Here is a 22529-nt window from a genome sequence, read left to right as displayed (position 1 = left end):
TGCTCAATGGGTGCCTTGTGAAACAGCTGCCCACCCTGGCACTGGGACACCACTGGCATCCTTGATGCACTTGATAAGTCCTGAGGGGTTGGACTGGCAAAATTGTCCTCCGGCATTCTCCAGTACCTTGTCCTGGCCACATTGGATTGTGAAGTCCAGATCCTTCAGAGCAGGGCTCCAACGTGGCCGCCGGGCATCCTCCTTTGCCACCCTCTGCCCCCCACCCAGTGCCTGGTGAACCAAGCCCATCATGAAGGGGCACCTCTGCAGACCAGGCTGCATGTTGCCCAGAGACTATCAGGTCTCTGTACCAGTGAGAGACCAGCTACCAAGCACAGACCGTCGCATCTCCGACAACCAAGTCTGGGAAAGAGCTATGTCACTATCATGTAGGGACCCTACCTACCCTGGCCCTTTGGCCACCTGTAGCTGCTCCGCTATACCCTTGCCTCTCCTCCCTGGCTCTAAGGCAGTCCCCACCCCGAGTGGCATCACTTCTGGATTCAAGAAACCACCTGGGATGTTGACTACCATCCTCTCCTGTGCCTCCTGGGACAAGGCAATCCCCCAGTACCCTATACTGGGGTTCCTGGTACCCAGATGCTTTGATCCTGCCCTCTCAAAACTGAATGCCAGGAAATAAGCACCTGCTACCACCACTGCTGCTAGGGCCAGCATCACTCCCCTCCACTGTGCTGCCCTTCCTCCCTGTAGCTACCCTTGGCTGCCCTGTGGACAGAACCCTCTGCTGTACCCCCCTAGCCCTGGCTACTGCTCCTGGCTGCCTACCTACCCACAGCCCTGCCTCTGGAAACCCTAGGGAATCTTTCATGGGGGTCGCTCCTGGAAAGTCAGAACAAGGGACCTCCTGCCTTCCTAGCCCATCCCTAGCTTCTACCAGCTGCGTGACACCCCACTGACCTCCTATCTCCCCTGCTCCACAGTGTCTCCCTGCCTAGCCTCCTCTAGGCTCAGCACCTCAGCCCCTGCTGATGACTCCTGCTGCTTATCTCCCTGCAGCCCACCTGCACTCCGCTCCCCCCTAGGCAATCCTAACCCAGACACAGGGACTACCTGAATGCACCTACCTCCCTGACCTTGTCTCCCCCTTCCCAGGGATGAGCTCAGGGGCATTTCTTCAGATGCAACCGCCTTAGCTCTCTGTTGGCATGTATTCCTGGGGTGGCACAAGCTTGCCACTGCACATGATACCTCCAGCCCATAGCCAGGCTGCAACAGGGGATTGCTGATCTGAGAGACACCCTGAGGCTCCGCCAGGGTAACGGGGAACTCTAGCTGCCATACTTGCGGCTTTCCCTCCCCGGCTACCACTGGCCCTTCTCCTACTGAGACCTTGTGCTGGCTACCTACCTGCAGCCATCCCTCACTCCGCATCGCCCTTGCTAGTCCTAACCTGGATACTAAGAACACCTGAGTGAGGCCATCTCCCTGACACTGCCTCCCCATTACTGGAGAGGAGCTCAGGGGCACTGGTGCAGAAGCACCTGCCTTGGCTCCTGGCTGGCAGGTAATCTGGGGTGGTTTAACGTTGCCACTGCCCCTGATACCCCCAGCCCATAGCCAGGCGACAACAGTGGGGCTGTAAACTGAGAGAACCCCTGATGCTCTGCCAGGGTAATGGGGAAATCCAGCTGGCTAACTTGCTGCCTTTCCTCCCCGGATCCCGCTGGCCAACCCAATCCTCTTCCAGGCAATCCTACCCTAGGGCTGGGTGCTAACGAGGCTAGGCCCTCTCCCTGAAGCTGTGCCCCCATTACTGGAGACGAGCTCAGGGTTGCTGGTGCGGATGCACCCGCCTTAGCTCTTGGCTGGTAGGTAACCCTGAAGTGGTCTAACTTTGCCACAACCCCTGGTACCCCCAGCCCATAGCAAGGCTGCAACATTGGGGCTCTTAACTGAGAGTCCCCTTGATGCTCCACCAGGGTAATGGGAACGCCTAGCTGCCCTACCATCTGCCCTTCCTTCCCCTCCCCTGGTACCCCTATCTCCTGCCACCCACCGGTCACTCCTATAGGGGAATAAAAGGGTACAGTAATTGGAAAAAATAAGTCAGGGTCACTCTGCGACTGGGTCTGGCTTACCTCGCTGGTCCCTGCAGAGACCGCTGCCTTTGTAGTTCCTGATTGCAGGGGGACAGAAGTGGCCACCGCCGGTGTTATCTTGGCCGGGAAGCAACGGGCAACTGCCGCAACAGCTCCCGGGTTTGGCACAGGGAAAACGGTGCAGGACATGGGTCCCAGGTCCTTGTGGAGAAACAAGGCTCCATTCAAACCAGGAAAAACAACCCCCTCCCGCAACCCCTGTCCCTCACCCCCTTTCAGAAAAGGTTTCGACACTTTGCCGGAATCGCGGATCTTCCGCTGCCGCTACGGCGAGCTCTGGGTGACTGCCGCAACAGCACCTGGCTTCGGCACAGTGTCACCGGTGTAGATCGTGGGGCTCCTGTTGCTTCTGAGGAGCGTCGACTCCTCCAAACAAGAAAAAACACCCACCTCCCGCACACCCCGACCCTCCCTCCAAATAAAATCGGCTCCGCCGCCGCCTGCATCCCGCATCCTGGGAGCACTTCCACTGGCCGGACCATATCAGGTCGGGCCAGGGGTATCACAGCACCTTGCTGTAGCAAGCCGACCGCTTGCCGAGCACCGCTGCTGATGACCGGAAAAGATGTGCTCCGGCCACCGCTCCACTGTTCTCTGCCGGGATCAGATGGATGGCCACCGCTCTCCACCGCTGTTGCCGATGCAGCCCGGCTAGGTTCTCCAGGGGACGTCCCGCGAAGGGTTGTCGCCCCAGCTGGGCGGGATTCATTGGAGGATGCCGCTAAATGGGTCACCTTTTCTGCAGCTCGTGAGCGCTGGCCCTGAGGGGCTTCTTCGCCCGACCACGCATGGTCCGGGACTCGGGCTTTGATGTGGCCCGCTTGTTGGCAGTGATAGCACCTCCGCTCCTGCCGGAGCTCCTCCGCCGCCGGTGGACTACCCCCCGCAAGAGGCTGTAAGGTCCAAGATGGAGTTGTGGGAGCGCCGGGCTCGTTCCAGAGCTCCTCCACCACCGGTGGACTACCCACCGCAAGAGGCTGCTGAGTCCAGAGCGGAGTTACTCGAGCGCTGGGCTCAGGGAGGGGGTAAGCGGGTTGGGACATGGCCAGCTTCTGGAGCTCGTTCTGCTCCGCCTGGGACCACGTCTCTCCCCACGCCGACAACTGTGAAAGCTCTTCCAGGGAAAATGGACTGGCCGCCGCAACGGCCGATACCTCTCCTGCTGCAAGACTCCCATGGACTCCGCGATCACCCGCTCCCTCCGCAAGTCTCTGCCATCCCGGAGCTGGGTCCATTCCCTGCTCTCCAGACGGTTTGATGGTTACAGCGGCTGCAGCGGTGGTTCTTTGCTCAGCCTGCCAGGTTTCGTGCCCACCGATCGCCGCCTCTCTCTCAGCTTTACCGGCTGCAGGTTCCCGCTCGGACTTGATACATTCCTCCGGTCTCGGTGCCCGGCTCCAGTCACACGGATGGCCGGCACTTGCGTTCTGGAGGCAATGCTTCTCACAAGTAGGGGAACAGTGAGGTGGTGCCATATCTTGTGTTATATGTTGTACACTGTGTGTCCAATATCTTTACCCTTAGGAACTCGCAATTCACCCGAGTTCCAACTGTATTACAGAGTCCCGCAGTAAACTGTAATACAGGTTCAATTCAATCCCGCCGCTGCCACCAGTTTATTATAAGCCTGTCACGGTAACTTGTGATAGGATATAATATACACCAAAATATCTGGGTTGAATTGAACACGACTTAGACATAATAAATATAGTTTATTCCTTAAATAAGGTGAACATTCAAGATATACAAATAACAGGCAAAATATACAGTTACTTAGGGGTTGGGATGGTGAAGTAATCAGGATACAGGATTAGCAATTCACACAGCAATCAAGTTGTTGGTAAAATTGAAGACACGAAAGACACTGAGCATAGGACTGACACTGGTTTATATGTAAATATGTAAATCCAGTCCTATACTTTGTCATTGAGTGCAGATAATTGGAGAACAATTATCTGCACCCAATCTCTCCTTGCCACCTCACTTGAGGGGCAACGTAATACCTGCCCACTGGGCGGATATTATTCTAATCAGGGGCTTATTTCCTTAGCCCCCCTCCCACAAGACTGGCGTCTGAAGTCTGCTTTGGCTAGGAAACCCTTTGTCTCGAGGTGTGAAACACGACACTTATCCTAAAGTGCCCACGTCCTATTATCCTTTGTGCTAACATACACAAGCAGGGTGGGGGAGCCTTTGATCAGCGGTTTATTATAGACCACTTGTCTCCCCCCTGAGCATTAACATACCATCTGGTCTCTGGGTTTTTATACCAGACCCAAAATGCAATACATGCTTTAATATATACACATATTAAAATAATCCATTCTGTGGGTCTGAGCGGGCTGAAATTTGCCAGGTCCTCATGCCGGAAGACCGTTGCCAACGTGGCCAAGTTTCAGCCTTCCATGACCCCCCAGAACCGGAGATACCAAAAACAAGTTAAAATCCCCTATTAACTTTAATGCAGGATTCTCCGCTATAGCTAAAATAAATCTCTGCTTTTCACTCTCCCATTGAAATCAACGGGCTCCGCCGCTATAGGCTTTCAATAGAGCAACTCCGCCGTTAAAGTCTATAGGAAAAACACAATTTTTTACATTTGCCCATGCTCTGTCTGGTTGATTGGAGAGGGCTGGAAATGGCCATGCAGTCATGCCGGAACAGTGACTACATGGGACCCAAATCCCAGCCCTCTGGTCCTCTCAGAACCGGAGATATGGGCTTACACTTTTTACCATTTCGGATTTAGCCGTTTTAAAGCCACGCAGCTTTCCCCCATTAGAATCAATATGGCTGGCGCCGCCATAGGATTTAATGGGACCTCCACTCCGCCATTAGAGTCAATGGCGTGACCCTAGTGGCGTGCGTGACCCTTTACGGGGGTCCTTCATTCCCGGACCCGGTGGTGGTCGAGTGTGGGGGTTCCTACGGTCTAGGGGCATAAAGAATTTTATTTCTGGGTGCCTTAGAACCTAAGTTTCCCATGCCAATTGTATTTGAACTTGACCGGGGAGTGATCAAAGTTCTCTTTTAGACATTGTTTCCGCTCTTGCGGTCTGCGGTTTGGATGGCTGCCAACCCGTTCCTGGAGGTCGGCGTCGAGGAATCCCCATTGAAATGAATGGCTCCATTGACTTACAATGGGGAACCGCCGCTCCTCCTCTCGGGCGCCACCTGCTGGTCTTCTACCGAAACGGGCCCAAATAGCCGGAATCTCCATAAGGTTGCATTGGGCTGCAATGGCGACCTATGGAGAGCTGCAAAATGGAGCCTGAAAAGGCGGGAAAATGGAACAAAGGGCTGTAAACACTGAATTAACATTAACTCTTTCCCTCCGGCATCAATCCCAGTGTATGTGTTGGTGCAAACACTGGAATGAGAACAATACACGTTTACATTTGGTTGCTGAAGCAGGGTAAAAACACATTACTGGACCGCAGTCCAGTTAACCCCTTGCTTCCCAAGTGAGAGCAGGGGGTGGCCAAATGGGGTGTAACCCCTTTAATACTGGGCTAAACCCCCTCTCCCATGACAATGAGCCCGTGGAGTTAACATTGCTTCAAATAAATTCTGAACCTGCAGTCCATTGTGTATTGTCAACAAACATATCAAGTTCTGGAGCCTCTATAGGGATCTCAAAGAGTCCTTCCCTACCCTATGTGTCTCCCCTCTTTTGTTCATATATTATCTATATTCTATGTGAACAAAGATATAAACATAATTATGAAACAGTAGTGGCTAAAGTTTTGGTTGCTTGATATAGCAAAATTAAACTGGTAAATAGATTTGTATGTGCAGTGACTAAAAAAATATATATACTGCTTGTGGTAAAAGAAAAAGCCTGTAGTAGGTCTTTTAAAAACTGTGGCATTAACAATTGGGAACCTGTAAATATAAGAAAAACCCTGAAATCTTAAGCAGAAGATTTTCTTTTAAAATAGACAAATTATTTTGCATAGGACTCCACACTATTTTTTTTGTAACTCTTTGCGAAGTGCCGAGCACACGGCCAGATTTTACTTTTAAAGACACTCCGACTTAAAAAATAATAATTTACAAAGCTCTTTTTTTTTCTTTTTTTTTGGACAAACAGTCAGTTTGTTCCAGGCATTTCGCCAAAAAAACCTTGAGCAGTACAGATAACAGATAACGGGTTTTGCCGTCTTATACATATTAATTGCTGGATTAATCCCTCGCGCAGGGGATTGGAACATTAGTTTAATGTTAAAAATTAAGCTTCCTACACAGTCCTAAAACGGCATTTTGTATGGCCTTTCAAAAATAAAATAATTTTATATAGACGAGGTTAGATGACTTTTAAACACACACACAGACTCCCACAAGCTCATGCTATGTCCTTCCACAATATCACAAAGATACACCCTTTCCTCTATTGCTCAACTGTTAAAACTCTGATTCTCCTCAGCACAGAGACTCCTCTTCCTTAATGTTACTTTTATGTCTGGATCACTTATTCCATAACCTATTACCTTTTACCATTTGCTACTTATATGATTACCACATGCACCACACTTGTGAAGCGCTTTGCACATTAATGGTGCTAAATATATATATATATATATATATATATATATATATATATATATATATATATATATATATAATACATATATATAATTCAAACAGTGCTTGTGAGCTTTTACCAGCATTTTTAAACAAAAACATTCCCAAACATATCTTAATCCTGTACAAATAAAATTGAAATGTGTTATCTTACTGGTTACACTCAATACAGGACACACAACACAAAAACGTCTCTCATACACAGCCAACCAACTTCACAGAAATAACAAACAGACAAGAAAACAGGGGCTCATGCAGAGAGCATAGATAAGGAAATAGCACCATCTTCTGGCGAAAAAACTAGCCAGAAATCCTTAAACTCAAGAGAAATTGGCGCGATTTTTAAAAGTGCTTTGAAATTTTTTCAGAGCTGTAAAACTCGCCAAACTTGTGGCGAGAACCTGAAACTCGCCATGCTAATATAGCGTTGTATTCCAGAAGCTCCGAAACGCTGGAACACGCCAATATGTGCATTAGTATGGCGAGTTTCAAATAGCCAGGAAAAGTTGGCAATTTGCAGTTTTTTGCGGAAATTAGTTAACGACGTTCCCTGCATAACACCTTCACTAACGCCAAATCTGTGGCTATTTTACAGCCATTTTAAACTTTTTTAACGTTCCTCTCTGCATAAGCCCCACAGTTCTACATTACCTTGTTCTCATAAATAAACTGCTTAAGCACAGAGCTAGTTCATTTTAATGTGAATGCTGCACATTCTTTAAAGTGGAAGGGAGAGGCTGTGCCCCTCTTTTCGTTAAGATAGAAATATAGCAAACGGAAAGAATGTGTCCGGTTTAAAAAGTATTCGCCTGGCCAGGACGAAAAAACCTTTCAAACTATCACCAGGGACAGAGCTGAATATACTCGTTCCTTTCCGCTGTGATGTATTTCTATAATTGGTGTACACCTTTTAAAACCTTTTAAAAATTTAGATTTCATCATGAGCAACAAATATTAATATTTTTGTAAATATCTGCAAATTCATGGATGGCGACCTATACACATATGATAATCAGCATGACCCACAGTATCTTTCACACAAGAAATCATTCAGGAAAAAATTCATCAGGGTTTCAAACAAACTTTTTACATAAGGTAGCATGTTTTTTTTTTACAGGGACTTGCACTCTGAGCCCTCACGGACAAAGCAGCAGTTCCCTGCTTCTGACTCTGATAGGGGCACTCTCTCTGCCAATGACCAAAATTACCACAGTTAAAATAGGCAGCATTATTCTGAGCTATTCTTCCTGATTAATTTCTGGGACCAGCATAAGATCTTCGTCTATTCTGCCCTCTGCCTTGTATCCTACCTCGGTGTTGTCCATTATCAAATACATTGCCTTATTCTCTTGCCGAGAATAACCTGCTGCATGATCTTCAAACGGGTCACAATAATAATCACCAGCCGTCGGAGCAACAAATTCCTCAGGAGTCAGACTAGGTTTACACTTCACTTGCATTTAAAAAGTTGTATATTCCTAGGCTTCCCTCCAGAGTCCTTCATACTCATGTAAGCACCCATTAGTAGCTTATAGAAAAACAGCTAAATTATGACAAATAATTGCAGATAAGTAATAATACAATTCTTATACTTTACACAATATACAATGGTCGTTCACCCAGATCAGAGATGACAGTCCAGTCGTGCACAAAAGTATCTGGACTTTATACCAGCATACATTTGTCTCAAAATTATCTGGACTTTATACCAGTATAATTTTAACTATCCACAGTCACAATTTAGGTTACTGAATTCCCAGAGAAGGGTGAGACAATGTAAAAATCAATTACATTTACTCACCGCCTTTGTGAATTTCCACTTCTGGACACCAAAACTGAAGGAACCTTTGCTCTGCCAAAAGGGCTTGAGGCCTTGTGACTGGATACGAACAGACAGCACCACACTGCTGCAGACTCCCCAGGAAGCTTTGACATGCCCTGACACTGTTATCTCCAATCTGATTAACGTACGGATCCGGGAAACGAAAGAATCAACACACAGACAGTGTTTCAATCCTTCCGTCTCAGTTTATTAAGCATAGCGTAAAGATTTTTATACAGAAAAAAAGAACGGTTTGGTTAGAGGCGTAACGTAGGTGTAACCTGGGTGTGGCTTGGGTGGGGTTTAGATTAGAGTCGTGATTTATGGGCAGGACATATTAGTGGAATGATTTTGGGGCGTATTTCTCCCTATACAGGCACTGTCTAAATACATAGCCCATTCATTGTCTGTTATCAAAAAACCTTGAATTATTCTAGCAACTTTGTTAGACGACTTTACCTCTCTCAGAGAACCAGTCTATTGTTTATTAAAACAGCAGGAAGCTGACAACATAAAAAGTATCTTAGGAAAATCCTGAGGAAAGAGGAAATGTAATTTGGCAGAAGCTGAATACATTAGAAATTATATTTCAGCAAAAGCTGACTACATAATCTTAACAGGTTTTTCCAGACAAAATGGATGGTTTAACACAAATGCAGTTTCTGGCCTTACCTACTGTCTCTAACAATCATCCAGAAATCAAAAAGATAGCAGTATACAAAAGATAAAATACACTTGCGCACACACACACATACAGTGGTGTGAAAAAGAAAGTAAACCCTCTTTGAAATCTATGGTCTTACATATCAGGACATGATAAGTGTTAATCAATGATCTTCCCACAGCTTGTAAGGAAGCCTAAATATACATGTATTCAGATGACACAATCCTATATGCACACAGCCATAGCCTCTCTGACCTTCAACACATACTTCAATCTGACTTTTTGAGACTCGAAAACTGGATTTCCCAAAAACAAACTGTTTTTAAACACTGACAAGACTGTAACAATGGTATTTGGGACCAAGACTAAATTTTTTAAGCTTCCAGCGACTGAGCTCCAGATTAGAGCCAATGCTAACACCACCCTAACACCTGTCACTAGTTTTAAATATCTGGGCATATGGTTTGACTCCCACTTAACATTCGGGATGCACATTGATACCCTGACAACCAAGATCTATGCCAAACTAGGGGTACTTTACAGGAACAAATCCTCCCTAAGTCTCCTGGTCAGAAAGCGTATCACACAGCAGATGCTAATGCCAATTATTGACTATGGAGACATAGTATATGGCTCGGCACCTCAAACCCACCTTAGCAAACTTGAAACCCTCTACAATTCAATTTGTCATTTTGTTCTCCAATGCAACTATAACACACATCACTGCGAAATGCTCAAAAAACTAAATTGTCATCACTCGAGTCTAGATGCAAAGTTCACCTTTCCTGTCTTGCCTTCAAATTCTTTATGGGCAAGCTACCCAGCTACCTGAACAAGCTCCTCACCCCTACCACATGCAGCACCTATCATCTGAGATCAGACTCCAAAAGACTGTTCATGGTCCCAAGGCTCAACAAAGTATCCGGACGTTCCTCCTTCTCTTACCGTGCACCCCAAAACTGGAACAACCTACCAGAGACTCTCACATCCACCACCAGTTTAAGTTCTTTCAAATCTAAGGCTGTCACACATTTTAATCTGGTCTGTAACTGTTTCATACGCCCATAATATATATTATCTTTAACTGTGCTTGCAATGTCTTGTATATAATTTATACCCTGTTCATTTATGTAACTGTATTTGTAACCATGTATTATTTGTCTTAACTCTGTGCCCAGGACATACTTGAAAACGAGCGGTAACTCTCAATGTATTACTTCCTGGTAAAATATTTTATAAATAAATAAATAAATAACAATAGTCTGTTCCTTAGCTGGTAAAATTAGGTAAATACAACCTCAGATGAACAACAACACATGGCATATTACAACATGTCATGATTTATTTAACAAAAATAAAGCCAAAATGGAGAAGCCATTGTGAAAAACGAAGTATTCCTTATTATTCAATAGCTTGTAGAACCACCATTAGCAGCAATAACTTGAAGTAATCGTTTTCTTCATGACTATCAGTCTCTCACATTATTGTGGAGGAATTGTGGCCCACTCTTCTTTACAACGTTGCTTCAGATGATTGAGGTTTGTGGGCATTTGTTTATGCACAGCTCTCTTAACGTTCAGCCGCAGCATTTCAATCGGGTTGAGGTCTGGATTTTGACTGGTCCATTGCAACACCTTGATTCTTTTCTCTTTCAGCCATTCTGTTGTAGATTAGCTGGTGTGCTTGGGATCATTGTCCTGTTGCATGACTCAATTTCGGCCAAGCTTTAGCTGTCGGACAGATGGCCTCAAATTTGACTCTAGAATACTTTGGTATACAGGGGAGTTCATGGTCAACTCAATGACTGCAAGGTTCACAGGTCCTGTGGCTGCAAAACAAGCCCAAATCATCACCCCTCCACCATCGTGCTTGATAGTTGGTATGAGGTGTTTGTGCTGATATGCTGTGTTTGGTTTTTCCCTAAACGTGGCGCTGTGCATTATGGCCAAACATCTCCACTTTGGTCTCATCTGTCCAAAGGACATTGTTCCAGAAGTCTTGTGGTTTGTTCAGATTCAACTTTGCAAACCTAAGACGTGCTGCCCTGTTCTTTTTAGAGAGAAGAGTCTTTTCATGGGCAACAGTTCCAAACAAATCATACTTGTTCAGTCTTTTTCTAATTATACTGTCATGAACTTTAACATTTATGGTATTTAAAACCATAGAATTCAAAGAGGTTGTACTTTCTTTTGCACACAACTGTATATACAGTGTATATTAATTTCTGGGTGAATAAAATGAAGATTTCGGAGGGAAACTGGTGCACCAATCCTCTTTTCTCTGTTTCTTTGTCAATAACTGTAGTTAAAAAAAATCTAATTCAGCAGATTTTCTAAGTCAACAATCAAGTCAATGTAGCCAACTTAAATAGAATGTAAAGTAAACCTTTGCCATTCCCAATGTAAAATAAAGGATAGAATATTATTGCATTAAACTGCCAAGATGTTCTGAAGTTTGGAATGATATCTGTAATTAGAACCTCACACTTGGCACTGTGGAATATGTGTGTCAAAGGAGGAAAAGTAATTCATGCATGTATCCATGGAATAAAAACTATTATATCACACACAAAGGGTGTTATTTACTAAAGTTTGTAGCTGGCAGACATTAGCATGTAGACCCATAAAGGGGGGTATTTTCTAAAGTCTTGTGGTTGCCGAACAGGGGGACAAACAGATTTATATTACAGTATATCAGAAAACTATATTGGTATTCCTGTTCTTTGATAAAGCTGTTTATTTCCATTGGGGTTGTCCAGTTTTGCTGTCAAGACAAATGTAATAAGTAGACCCCTATGTGTTCACATAGAGCATTCCTATACAAACCTTGTATATGGCTTAGAGCATGTGTTCTTGAACCTCTTTGCACTTGAACAAAGGGGAACATTGTAGAAAAGGCCAACAAGGTGCAGAAGGAAAGCATATATTTTGGAGACTAAGAAGTGCTAGAACAAAAGTCCTGCTCTGAAGGTGGGGGGTGGGAGGCTCAGGGGAAATGTGACAAAGTAATTCTTCATTGAAAATGTGGTGTATTAATAGAACAGCTTCCCAGCAGTGGTGGTAGAGCTAAACAGTGAAATACTATATTTCATTATTTTGCAACAATTTGTAACTTGTGTTACATACTGTACTGTACATATTTACATTATCTTAACTAACAAGGGAATTTACACTACCGACACACTTTATTGAAGTGTGGTCGGTACCGCAAGCCGGGAAATCTCCCGGCTTGCTAGTGGCCGCCCCTCGGCGTGCCGCGCGTCATAGACGCGCGGTCACGCGTCATCGGGAGCGTGCGCCCCCTGCACGCGCGTCCAGGGGCTCCCCGAGGGAGCCCTGGTGTCCCGCGATCGCGGGACAGCGGCAGGGGGTTCCGGGGGACTCGGCGGACCCGGCAGCGGTAGGGAGAGCGCCCCGATCGGAGGGCGCTCTTCCGCTGCTTCGGCGTGCGCCCGTCACTCTCGGGCGCGCGCCAGGCTACTGCTGCGGCACAGAACGGGCAAATGCTCGAATAAACTGTGCCGCAGCAGTAAGTGTGAAAAACAGCTGTTACTGTAACTGACTAAGCATCTAGCATGAAATTAACTGCAGCAGGGAGTCTAAGGCCTCGGTCCCGCTGCGCTCAGTGGCGCGGGCGGCAACACGCGAGTTCCCCACCAGCAGGGGAATCCTGCGGAGCCGGTCCCGGTCCCCCCTGGCTGCACAGCTTACTACACGCTGTGGCGCGTCAGCCGCTATGGGATACAAGATAATGGTGTTCCCTAGCGTTGACGCGTCACGTGGTGTGGCTGTGAGCCAATGGGGAGGGGAGGCTTCGGGAGGAGGAGAGGCTTCGGGGAGCAGGGAGGAGTGTGGAGTGACAGCAGCGTGAGTGCCTGTCTGTGTGTGTGTCTGAGTGTGTGCGTGCCTGTCTGTGTGTGTGTATGTGTGTGCCTGAGTGCCTGCCTCTGTGTGTGTGTCTGAGTGCGTGCGTGCCTGTCTGTGTGTGTGTGTATGTGTGTGCCTGAGTGCGTGAGTGCCTGCCTCTGTCTGTGTGTGTGTGTGTGTGTGTGTGTATGTATGTGTGTGCCTGAGTGCCTGCCTCTGTCTGTGTGTGTGTTGCTTTACTTACCCGAGCCGAGGGGGGAGAGTAGCGGGTCCCTCTGCTCAAGCCACGCCCCCCCTCCCGCTCAAACCTCCCACTCCCGCCCACCTCCCGCTCCGGCTCCCGCTCCCTACAGACCGCATATCGCGGTCTGTGTATGTCAGCGCCCCGCCTGTCTGCAGTGCGGGCGCGCTGACTCTGGGTGCGGGGCCTTAGCCTTAGTGTCATATTAAGGCTCTGTGGGTGCTACTGTACATTTGCTCTGCTGTATTACACTCTACCACAACGTTTCTAAACTAGTGGTCTGCAAAGGAAATCAAAGCTGCTTGGCATAGAAACAAGAGGATCCTAAATATTCTAAAAGGTTAAAGATTCTACGGGCATCTGAGCCTCCCAACAGGTAGCGAAGTACTGTACAGACTGGGTAATCACTACAGTACATCTGCTCTCAAAGTTAATGTGTTTATGTAAGTTTTTTCCACCAAATTTAATAGGAAATACATCATTTAGTTTCCAATTATCCAATATTTTTTTAATGATAGACTGGTTTGGAGAAATGTTCATCAGTAAATCCCTTTTCCCTGTCTACCCTCGACATATGTAAATATGAAAATACTAATTACTGTAGTTACATTACTGTAGCTGCAGTTTGCAATACCATGTAATAAACCAGCATGAGACTTCTACACAGATGCAGTGTGTTCACAAGATTTCAAGACCTTGCATGTGTCTGCATCAGTCATACAGACTATAATAAAAACTTTGATATTGCGTGACTACACCAGCAATAAACCTACACATTTCTAGGACCAATACAGCTGCTAAAACTGTGCACTGTTACATGGGTTGTCAACTAAACTTCACTATTACATGTCAGAACTTTTCAATGAAAACAGTATTTATTTTGATCCAGAATTCACAACTCTCACTTATTTGGTTCTGCAGACTTTGACAGCAATGTACTGTGTGACTAATCTAAGACTGAAATCTCATTCCATTATCTTGCAAAAAGAAGTAACATTTTCTCTCCACTCCAGAATCACCAGTCAATCCCACTAATATCGTCGTGCAGGCTGTCTCCAATGTCATCTGCTCTGTTGTCTTTGGGAGCCGGTACGAGTACGAGGACGTGAAGTTTCTGAAGCTGCTCAATATGTTTAATGAAATCTTCTTTCTTATGAGCTCCACTTGGGGTCAGGTAAAAGGCTTTATATTTCTAGATAAGGGGGAGGCTGCACCAGGTCTCCTGCTCAACAAAGCTTTTCAATAACTCAAAATATCATGTATTCTAAAAAAAATGTAATGCACCAACGTAGCAAATCTGAATGAAGCAATGCACTTCCACGAACTCCTATAAGCATAGTAAGGGCCTATTCACAAAGCTGTGATAAATGGTTTAATGGTCGATAAATGCCCTTATTGCGCGATACTGCCTGCTTTGCTATTCACAAAGCAGTGATAACACTACAGTATCTCACCAGTGGAAATTTTCTTTCACATGGTTTACTCCAACCAATCAATCAGATTGTGAGATATACTATTTGATGCCTCACAATGGTATATCTCACAATCTGATTGATTGGTTGGAGTAAACCATGTGACGGTAGACATCTTGTTTTTGGTGACGTCATCTTAAAGGGGGGGTAAGCACAGCCTTCATGATTGGCTGGCTTCCCTCCCTTTGCATGACTCACATCCTAAAAAAAAAGTGGTTATGTCACATGGTACATCGTCCAATAGGATTGGAGATGTTTCATTTGACAGTAAAATGTGACATCACAGGCCTTGTATAAGGTCTGTTCCATCTCATTTGACCTCAAGAAGCCGACTGGACAACTTCCGCCCCCTGGAATGGATTATAATACAGAACAGAAGACAGACAAAAAGAATATACAACTTACCTGAAGCTGAGCATCATGGCGTCTTTGGTCGAGAGCTTCCTGAGAAAGCTGGAATCGGAGGGTGAAGACACCTAAAGGTAAGAAAAACCATTAAATATATGTTATTTTAAATTTTCAGGATTTTTCACTGTATATTGATTGCTAATGTATTTATCTATGTCCCTTTAGGGCTATACATACATACATACATACATACATACATACATTGATGAGCAATGCATTTTTTGGCAAATGCTTGCTTTTATTTTTTATTTCTATTTTTTTGGTGTTTGCTTTTTAATTGTGGTTTATTTTTGGTGTGTTTTATATGTAATATATGGTCATGATGTACCACAGTGCCAATCAATTGGTTTCTTGGTATTTGTAATGTGTTTATTTTCTATGTAATTTGTTTTATTTTGTGCCTTTTTATTTATTTTTTAGCTTCCCCATTTATGCTATAGTGGGAAAGCATGTCCATATTATATGGGCATGCTTTAACACTGTGCCAATTAATGGGTAGCATTGGCGTGGAGTGTGGGGGTAGTTGCACCAGGGAAAGTGGTTAGGCCTCTTAGGTAGGTAGCGGGGGAGGGTTGGTTAACCCCTTAATTTGTCAGAGAAAAATTGATTGTGACGGCGCTTACTTAGTGCATAGTGTCCAAAATAGTGATAGAAAACTTATATAAAACTATAATAAAGTGACTTGAAATATATTTCCGTGAACTGTGATCAATTTTTTGAATATATATGGTGACTTTTAGGTCTACAATAAATCCTTTACACAACCCAGTGTATAGTGCTAATTGAAAAGCTGCTCAGAACCCTTTGAAAGACTGTTCTCTAGTCTGTTGGATCCCAATGTTCTTCAAAAGTTCAGGGGAGCGCCAGTGTTCACATCAACGTCATGTAAGAAACAATAGAAACGACATAGTGTAGTACAATTTCAACCAGAATGAATGCTGTTTAAGTGAAAAGTATTTCCACTCACACTTTTCTCCTTTTCAATAAAGCAGTACAGAGACACTTCTCTCTCTGAATAGAGCAATGGATCAGGAACTCCACATGTAAACACCCCTTTGTTAATGACTTCTTCCCATCCGTGGTTGCTGTACCCAGGAAAATAATGAAAAATTTTAATTGCACAGTATATCTCAGATTGTAGTAAAATAGAACAATAAAAGCATATAGATGTGCACTCACATTTAGTACATAATGGCAATTTGTGGTACGAAATCCCGACTGTTCTTTAACATATTCACCGGTACACACGTTGTGAAGCTCACTTCCTCGTCTCGTCTCTCGTCTACGTCACTTCCGGCTGAGTGAAGTTGAGGGCGTAAGGGCTGTGTAGAGGGATCTCCGGCTGCCAGGATTTAGTGTCACGAACATGCACTGAATGAACACTGATTCAACGTGAAGTCGTACCGACGAAACATTCTCTTTTAACATCTGTGATTATTTGTTCATTTTTATCCTCCATTACATGTGAAGTCTCTCCTCCTGCATCTTACTATGCCCTCCCTATTGCTTTTTCTGTTTACTGTTTCCTCACTCCTTTGTGAATGTATCTGTTCTCTCCAACTTCCCCACTCCCCACTGCATCATTATTTATACACCTCTCTCCCAACAACGTCCTCTTAACCCCTCAATAAAAAACACCCCCACAAATCCTCTATTCACACCCTCTATCTACTCCTTCCTGCTGCTGGGGATCTCCCCTGAGCCTGAAGCCAGACATACACACCTGATCTCACTCATGCCTCCCTGCCACCTCTTCCCCTGTAAATGGTGTTAAATGAAAAGGTTAACACTGACCTTCCTTAAATTTTACCCCACAAATCAAGCATCATAGTAGCCTGCACTCCAAGCACTGCCATCTACAGAACATACTCCCTCACCTACTGTGTCTGTAAGTTTCCCATTAAACCTCTTAGATTGTAAGCTCTTCGGGGCAGGGATTTCCTTTCCTATTGTCTGATTTTGCTGCACTTATTGTATAATTATAATTCCCTGTACTGTATTCTTTGTGAAGCGCTGAGTACAATTTTGGCGCTATATAAATAAATACAATACAATCTATGCCTTGAAGAAGCGTAGCGTAGTGAAGAAGAAGTTTGTCTCCAAATAGCATTACCGGCGGCTAGCTGTTTACACAGCATAGACTCACATCTGGCTGATTTTGGTCACTATAGGTTACGCCGCATCTCATAGTCAGGGGTCACTTACCCACAGATCAGCAGCTACAGTATACCGGCACTATACTTAGCACATGTATGACCATTCAGCTGTGCTCAGGCTCTGACAGCAATCCTATGACATCTGGGGGTAACTAGGGTACTAGAGGTCACGCTACCCTCTGTATTTCACTACATAGCTATAGGCTATTATACCTGAATTATACAGAGCCTGTACACGATCTGTTAGCTGCGCTCTGACCCTGTCTACAGTATTCTGATTCCTAGGGTTACTCCATGTCAACCCACCCACGCTACAGTCCCGTCTGCTCACCGTTTACATGCCCTGTGTATACAGACTCTATCAGTCACTTACTATAGATCATATACGGGCACCAGGTAGTGTGCATACGATTAACAAGCAGTAATAAATCACGGACTCAAAATATACACAAGACTCTTTCACTTCAGGTTTATTATTGCCTTATGAATGGGATATTAGAGTCCAATATGATCATATGACTCAGGAGCTGTGCATTCAATGAACAAGCAGTCATAAATGACGGACTCAAAATATACATTAGACTCTTTCATTTTAGTTCTATTATTTACCTATGAATAGGATATTAGAGTCAAATATGATCATATGACTGGATATGACAACACGCGACATACTGATCTACAGTGAATCACTTCCATCCACATATACTACTCTATAGCAAGAATACCACCTCCTCTACCTACACCATTAGCAGACTCTATTGAGGGACTGCTCTATAGGGGATACCAGGATATACTAAAGGTTATCCACTACCACTGTTAGGATCCTGAGCATTTATCATACTCAGCATTTAGATCCAATACGCATTAAGATTGTCAATTTTAATACCCATTATTTTAGTCTGTTGTATTAAATTAAAGATATTTTTAACTTCCTCCCCTTATCATCAGAGCGGGAGCTCGAGTGCTTGACTTTGGTCGCTTTCTCTCCTGGCATTATTATCGGTACATACCCAAGAGCACCACTCACTCATCAAGATTTAGCAGTAGCAGGGGCTCCTTATTGTTCTCAGATTAATACAGTAATAGCCAATGCATTTTTTTGGAGAAACTTTTTTTTTTCTATTGATTGTTATTTTTTCTATTTTTCTTGATTGTTTGGATTTAATTCTTTGTAATTTGAATTGCTTGTTTTTATTAATTGTTTCAATTGATTAGCGTTTTAAATTAATTATTTGTTTTGTTGGCTCCTGATTTGAATTGATGTGTTGGATAGTGGTTTTATTAATGAATTGCTTTGTTGGGTCCTGGTTAAAATGATATCATTGTTTTATTGGTTAGTGGTTTTATTTAATTGGTTGGCTAGTGTTTGTATTTAATTCATTTGTAGTCTACTGTTTTTATTTATTGAATGGTGGTGTTTAGCTGCTTGTGTATGTTTTATTGATGTGTATTTTGGGCCTTCATGTATTTGTATTAGGGTACCCATTGACTGCTATAGTGGCTTATCATGCCAATATTATATGGGTATGACGTACCACTATACCAATCAATGGGTACAGGGTGGGTATAGTGGGCTCTAGGTGGTGCTTAGGCCTCCCAGGTAGAGAGCGGGGGATGGGATTAACCCCTTAATTACTATAGTGGTTATTAACCGCTAAAATGATTAAGGGGTTATGGACCATTAGATTGTATTTTTGCATGTATGCTTCCTGGCAATGGAGGACATGGCCCTGCAGTATGCTGACGAGGATGCCTGTCATAAGAGCAGGGGTAAGTAGAACGGTTTTTATTTACTGTATTTCTGCTGCCTGGCTAATATTTTCTTTAATAATGGGAAAATGAGCTGTTATCCATATCTGGATAATGATTAGTTTGCCCATTATTGTACTGTATGTGTTTGGTGGTGGGGGGAGGGGGAGCTGTATTTATTGAAATGTAGGCCATCTTTATTTATTTTACAACAGGTTTGGTACTGAAGGCCAGCGGGGACCACCCAAGGACCCCTAGATGCCCATGTGGACAACCTGGGGACCCCTGTGGGGCCCTCAGACACACGTTGGAACCCTCCGAGGGCCCCCAGACTCCCATAGGGGCCCCCGGATACCCGCGGGGACAACCTAGAGGCCCACGGACACTTGCAGAGACCACCCAAGGGCCCACAGACACCCACTGGGTGCACCTGAGGACAACCAGGCACCAGTGGGGACCACCTTGGAACACCCGCCGGCCTATGTTATCAATCCTTTGTTAAAATAAATAAATAATGGTTTTATGTGGAGGCATAGGGGGTGGGTTGTGTATTGATGGTTATTACGTATGTGAATAAAAAATTTAATATGAGTGTATTGTTGCAGGGGGTCTCTGGAGCAGATCCTTGTTGATTTGAGGTCCGGGGACCCCCTGCTTCCCGAGATACAAGCCCCGTTATGGGGTGCCAGTATCTCCTATGCATGTAAATGTCCCGCGTCACATGACGGTGAGATTTAAATGCATAGGCGATACGGGCACCCCATAAAGGGGTCTGTATCTCGGGAAGCAGGGGGTCACCGAACCTCAAATCAACACGGTTCTGCTCCGGAGACCCCCTGCTCATCTACACTAGTTATAACATTTAAAAATAAATAAATTCGGTCGAGATTTGAGGAGAGAGAGGTGACTCTCTCTCTGCAGCAGTAAGAACTTACCGGGTGAGCCCTTTTCAAAGGGCCGATCACCACGCCGCCGGCTACTCGCCATTTTTGCAAATGTTGCTATCACTTTAATTCGAGGCTTTCTGCATACCGTGATAGCAACACTGTCAAAAATGGAGATTTAAAATCCCTGCCGATTTGTTTTCTATCAGACTTTAGTGTACGAGGCCCAAAGTCGGGCGCCAATGCACTGATTTTATCACAGCTTTGTGAATTGGCCCCTAAGTCGCCTATAAGTTTGCACGCCATATAGTCTTTGTTCATGAAAAATAAAGAGACAAACAGGAAGATTTCAGCTTGTAATAAATGTAAAAATGTATTACAAGTTAGGACTTGCCATTACTGTTACCATTTGCTATTTGGCTTAAAATCCAGTGTCATTTTTTTATAAAGCCGCTTGAGATTTCACTTCACTCTATATACAGGTAGAATTAAGAGAAGAGACCTTGGCAGTTTTTTTTAAATTGTTGTACTAAAACTGCAAAAGCTGCCTCTTACCAGCATGTCATATATGGCCCTAAGATTGGAAGCTCTCTAGAGCAAGGTATTCCTTCTCCCAAGGTTTACTTATTTTATATCGTATTTACTATGAAGAGCAGACCTTACATGGTTGGCATGCTATATAATGATATACATGAAAAAAAAAGACTTAGCAGCCTAAATCATGACAATTAACTTTCTGAACAGTGAAATTCTGTCTGGATGTACAATATCTGAGGCGGTTCTATTAAAGTTTTAGCTATGTTGGCAAAACATGTACAGTATCAACCCAGGAATTACTTTTTTAACAGGATGTAGAACAAAACAGTAAAGCCAATTTAATGAACTTTTCATAATAACACAGTGGCAAAAAGACAGAGAGTTGCGGCATCTAACCAACAGCATGATAAAGTGATACCGTGACTTGGAGAAGCAAATTTTCCACTGTGTCTGTTTTAGTTTTTCTCTAGCGCCATAGCATTAATTATTCCTTTTAAATTACTATGTGTACATTTAAAACCACATGTATCACAGAATACATGACCTAATTACTTGTATACTGTTTGAATAACCCATCATTGTTGACTTTATCAGCTGCAAGACATGATGCCGTCGATAATAAACCATGTCCCAGGACCTCATCAGAAAATAGATAAACTCTTAAGAAACCTGCTTGAGTTTATTTCTGAAACAGTGAAGGTGAACCAGGACACGTTGGATCACAACTCACCCAGAGACTTCATTGACTGCTTCCTCATAAAAATGCAACAGGTATTTATAACTTGAACAATGTGCCTCTCATCCTCACACATGTTATCTTCTCACTAATCATACCCTTTTGTACAGTACAGTATACAGTACATCATGCATTTAAAATAAAGACAATACAGAATATGTGGTCCGGTTCAAACTGATGAACCCATAAAGACAGAATAGCTACATTGAGTAGGTTTGTTGATTTTCTTAATTTTGAATGTACAGTACAAGCTGTGAATTTTTCAATGTTATTTAAAGTGCTTTACAAATACAAGATTACACATTAAATCATGATGCATAGATTGTTATGTAAAGTATATACTGTAATACTATTTTGTTTGAAACAAAACTAAAAATTTTTATATATCTGATTATTTGGTAGTGTTTCCTATAGTATATTTCTCACCATCTTCATGAGAATGACGGTTCTATAATTTTTTCGATTATTTAGTTAACCTATCAATTGATTTTATATTGTGTTCTCAGGACAAACAGAATTCAACTTCTGAATTCACCATGAAGAACCTGCTAATGTCGGTTCACAACTTATTCTTTGCTGGGACTGAGACAGTCAGCAGCACCTTGAGACATGGGTTCCTCATCCTTCTAAAATACCCTGAGATACAAGGTATAGTGTGTAAAAAAAAATGTAGAGACAGTAGAATGCTTCTCAAGTCTTTTACCATAACTCTGCCTTTATTGCAGCCTTACAAGTACCAAGAGCGTAACAACATTTGTGGTCTAATCATACAACTACTACTAATGGAGCATGAGCAAACTCAGAGGTTTTAAATCAGTGTAACAAACTGTTGAGCTCTTCACAAGTATATGGTGACACTGGAACACAGTAAAATATTAACCCAACTCTTTTATCCTATGCACGTAAAAAATACTATTGCTGTACCTCTCCATATGCCCACCAAAAGGGAACAAACAAGTCTTCTACAACTGTATGTATAGAATGATAGCATAGTAGACCTGCTGAAGAGTGAGGTCTGGTAAAATTGTATGCAGATGTAAAGCAGATGTGGTGCCTATATTTAAAAAGGGAGCTAGATCACAACCGGGAAATTACAGACCTGTAAGCCTGACTTCAATAGTAGGGAAACTACTTGAAGGTTTAATACGGGATAATATTCAGGAATACCTAATGGAAAACAAAATTATTAGTAATAGTCAGCATGGATTTATGAAGGATAGATCTTGCCAAACTAACCTTATTTGTTTCTTTGAGGAGGTAAGTTGGAATTTAGACCAGGGTGATGCA

General features: G+C 43.8%; 1 protein-coding gene across 2 annotated transcripts in view; it reads left to right on the top strand.

The window, feature by feature from the left end:
* Window positions 1-22529, top strand: part of LOC142498741 (cytochrome P450 2G1-like) — a 102201-nt gene that overhangs the window by 28933 nt on the left and 50739 nt on the right. For both annotated transcript variants that reach the window (XM_075607080.1, XM_075607081.1), the window contains exons 4-6: window positions 14314-14474; window positions 21101-21277; window positions 21749-21890. In XM_075607080.1, the coding sequence (XP_075463195.1) occupies window positions 14314-14474; window positions 21101-21277; window positions 21749-21890 (480 nt within the window). The remainder of the gene's footprint in view (window positions 1-14313; window positions 14475-21100; window positions 21278-21748; window positions 21891-22529) is intronic.

This window comes from Ascaphus truei, chromosome 7 (assembly GCF_040206685.1).
Source record: "Ascaphus truei isolate aAscTru1 chromosome 7, aAscTru1.hap1, whole genome shotgun sequence".
Lineage (NCBI taxonomy): Eukaryota > Metazoa > Chordata > Amphibia > Anura > Ascaphidae > Ascaphus > Ascaphus truei.
The sequence above is the reverse complement of the archived record's forward strand: the minus strand, read 5'-3'. Positions and strand labels throughout refer to the sequence as shown.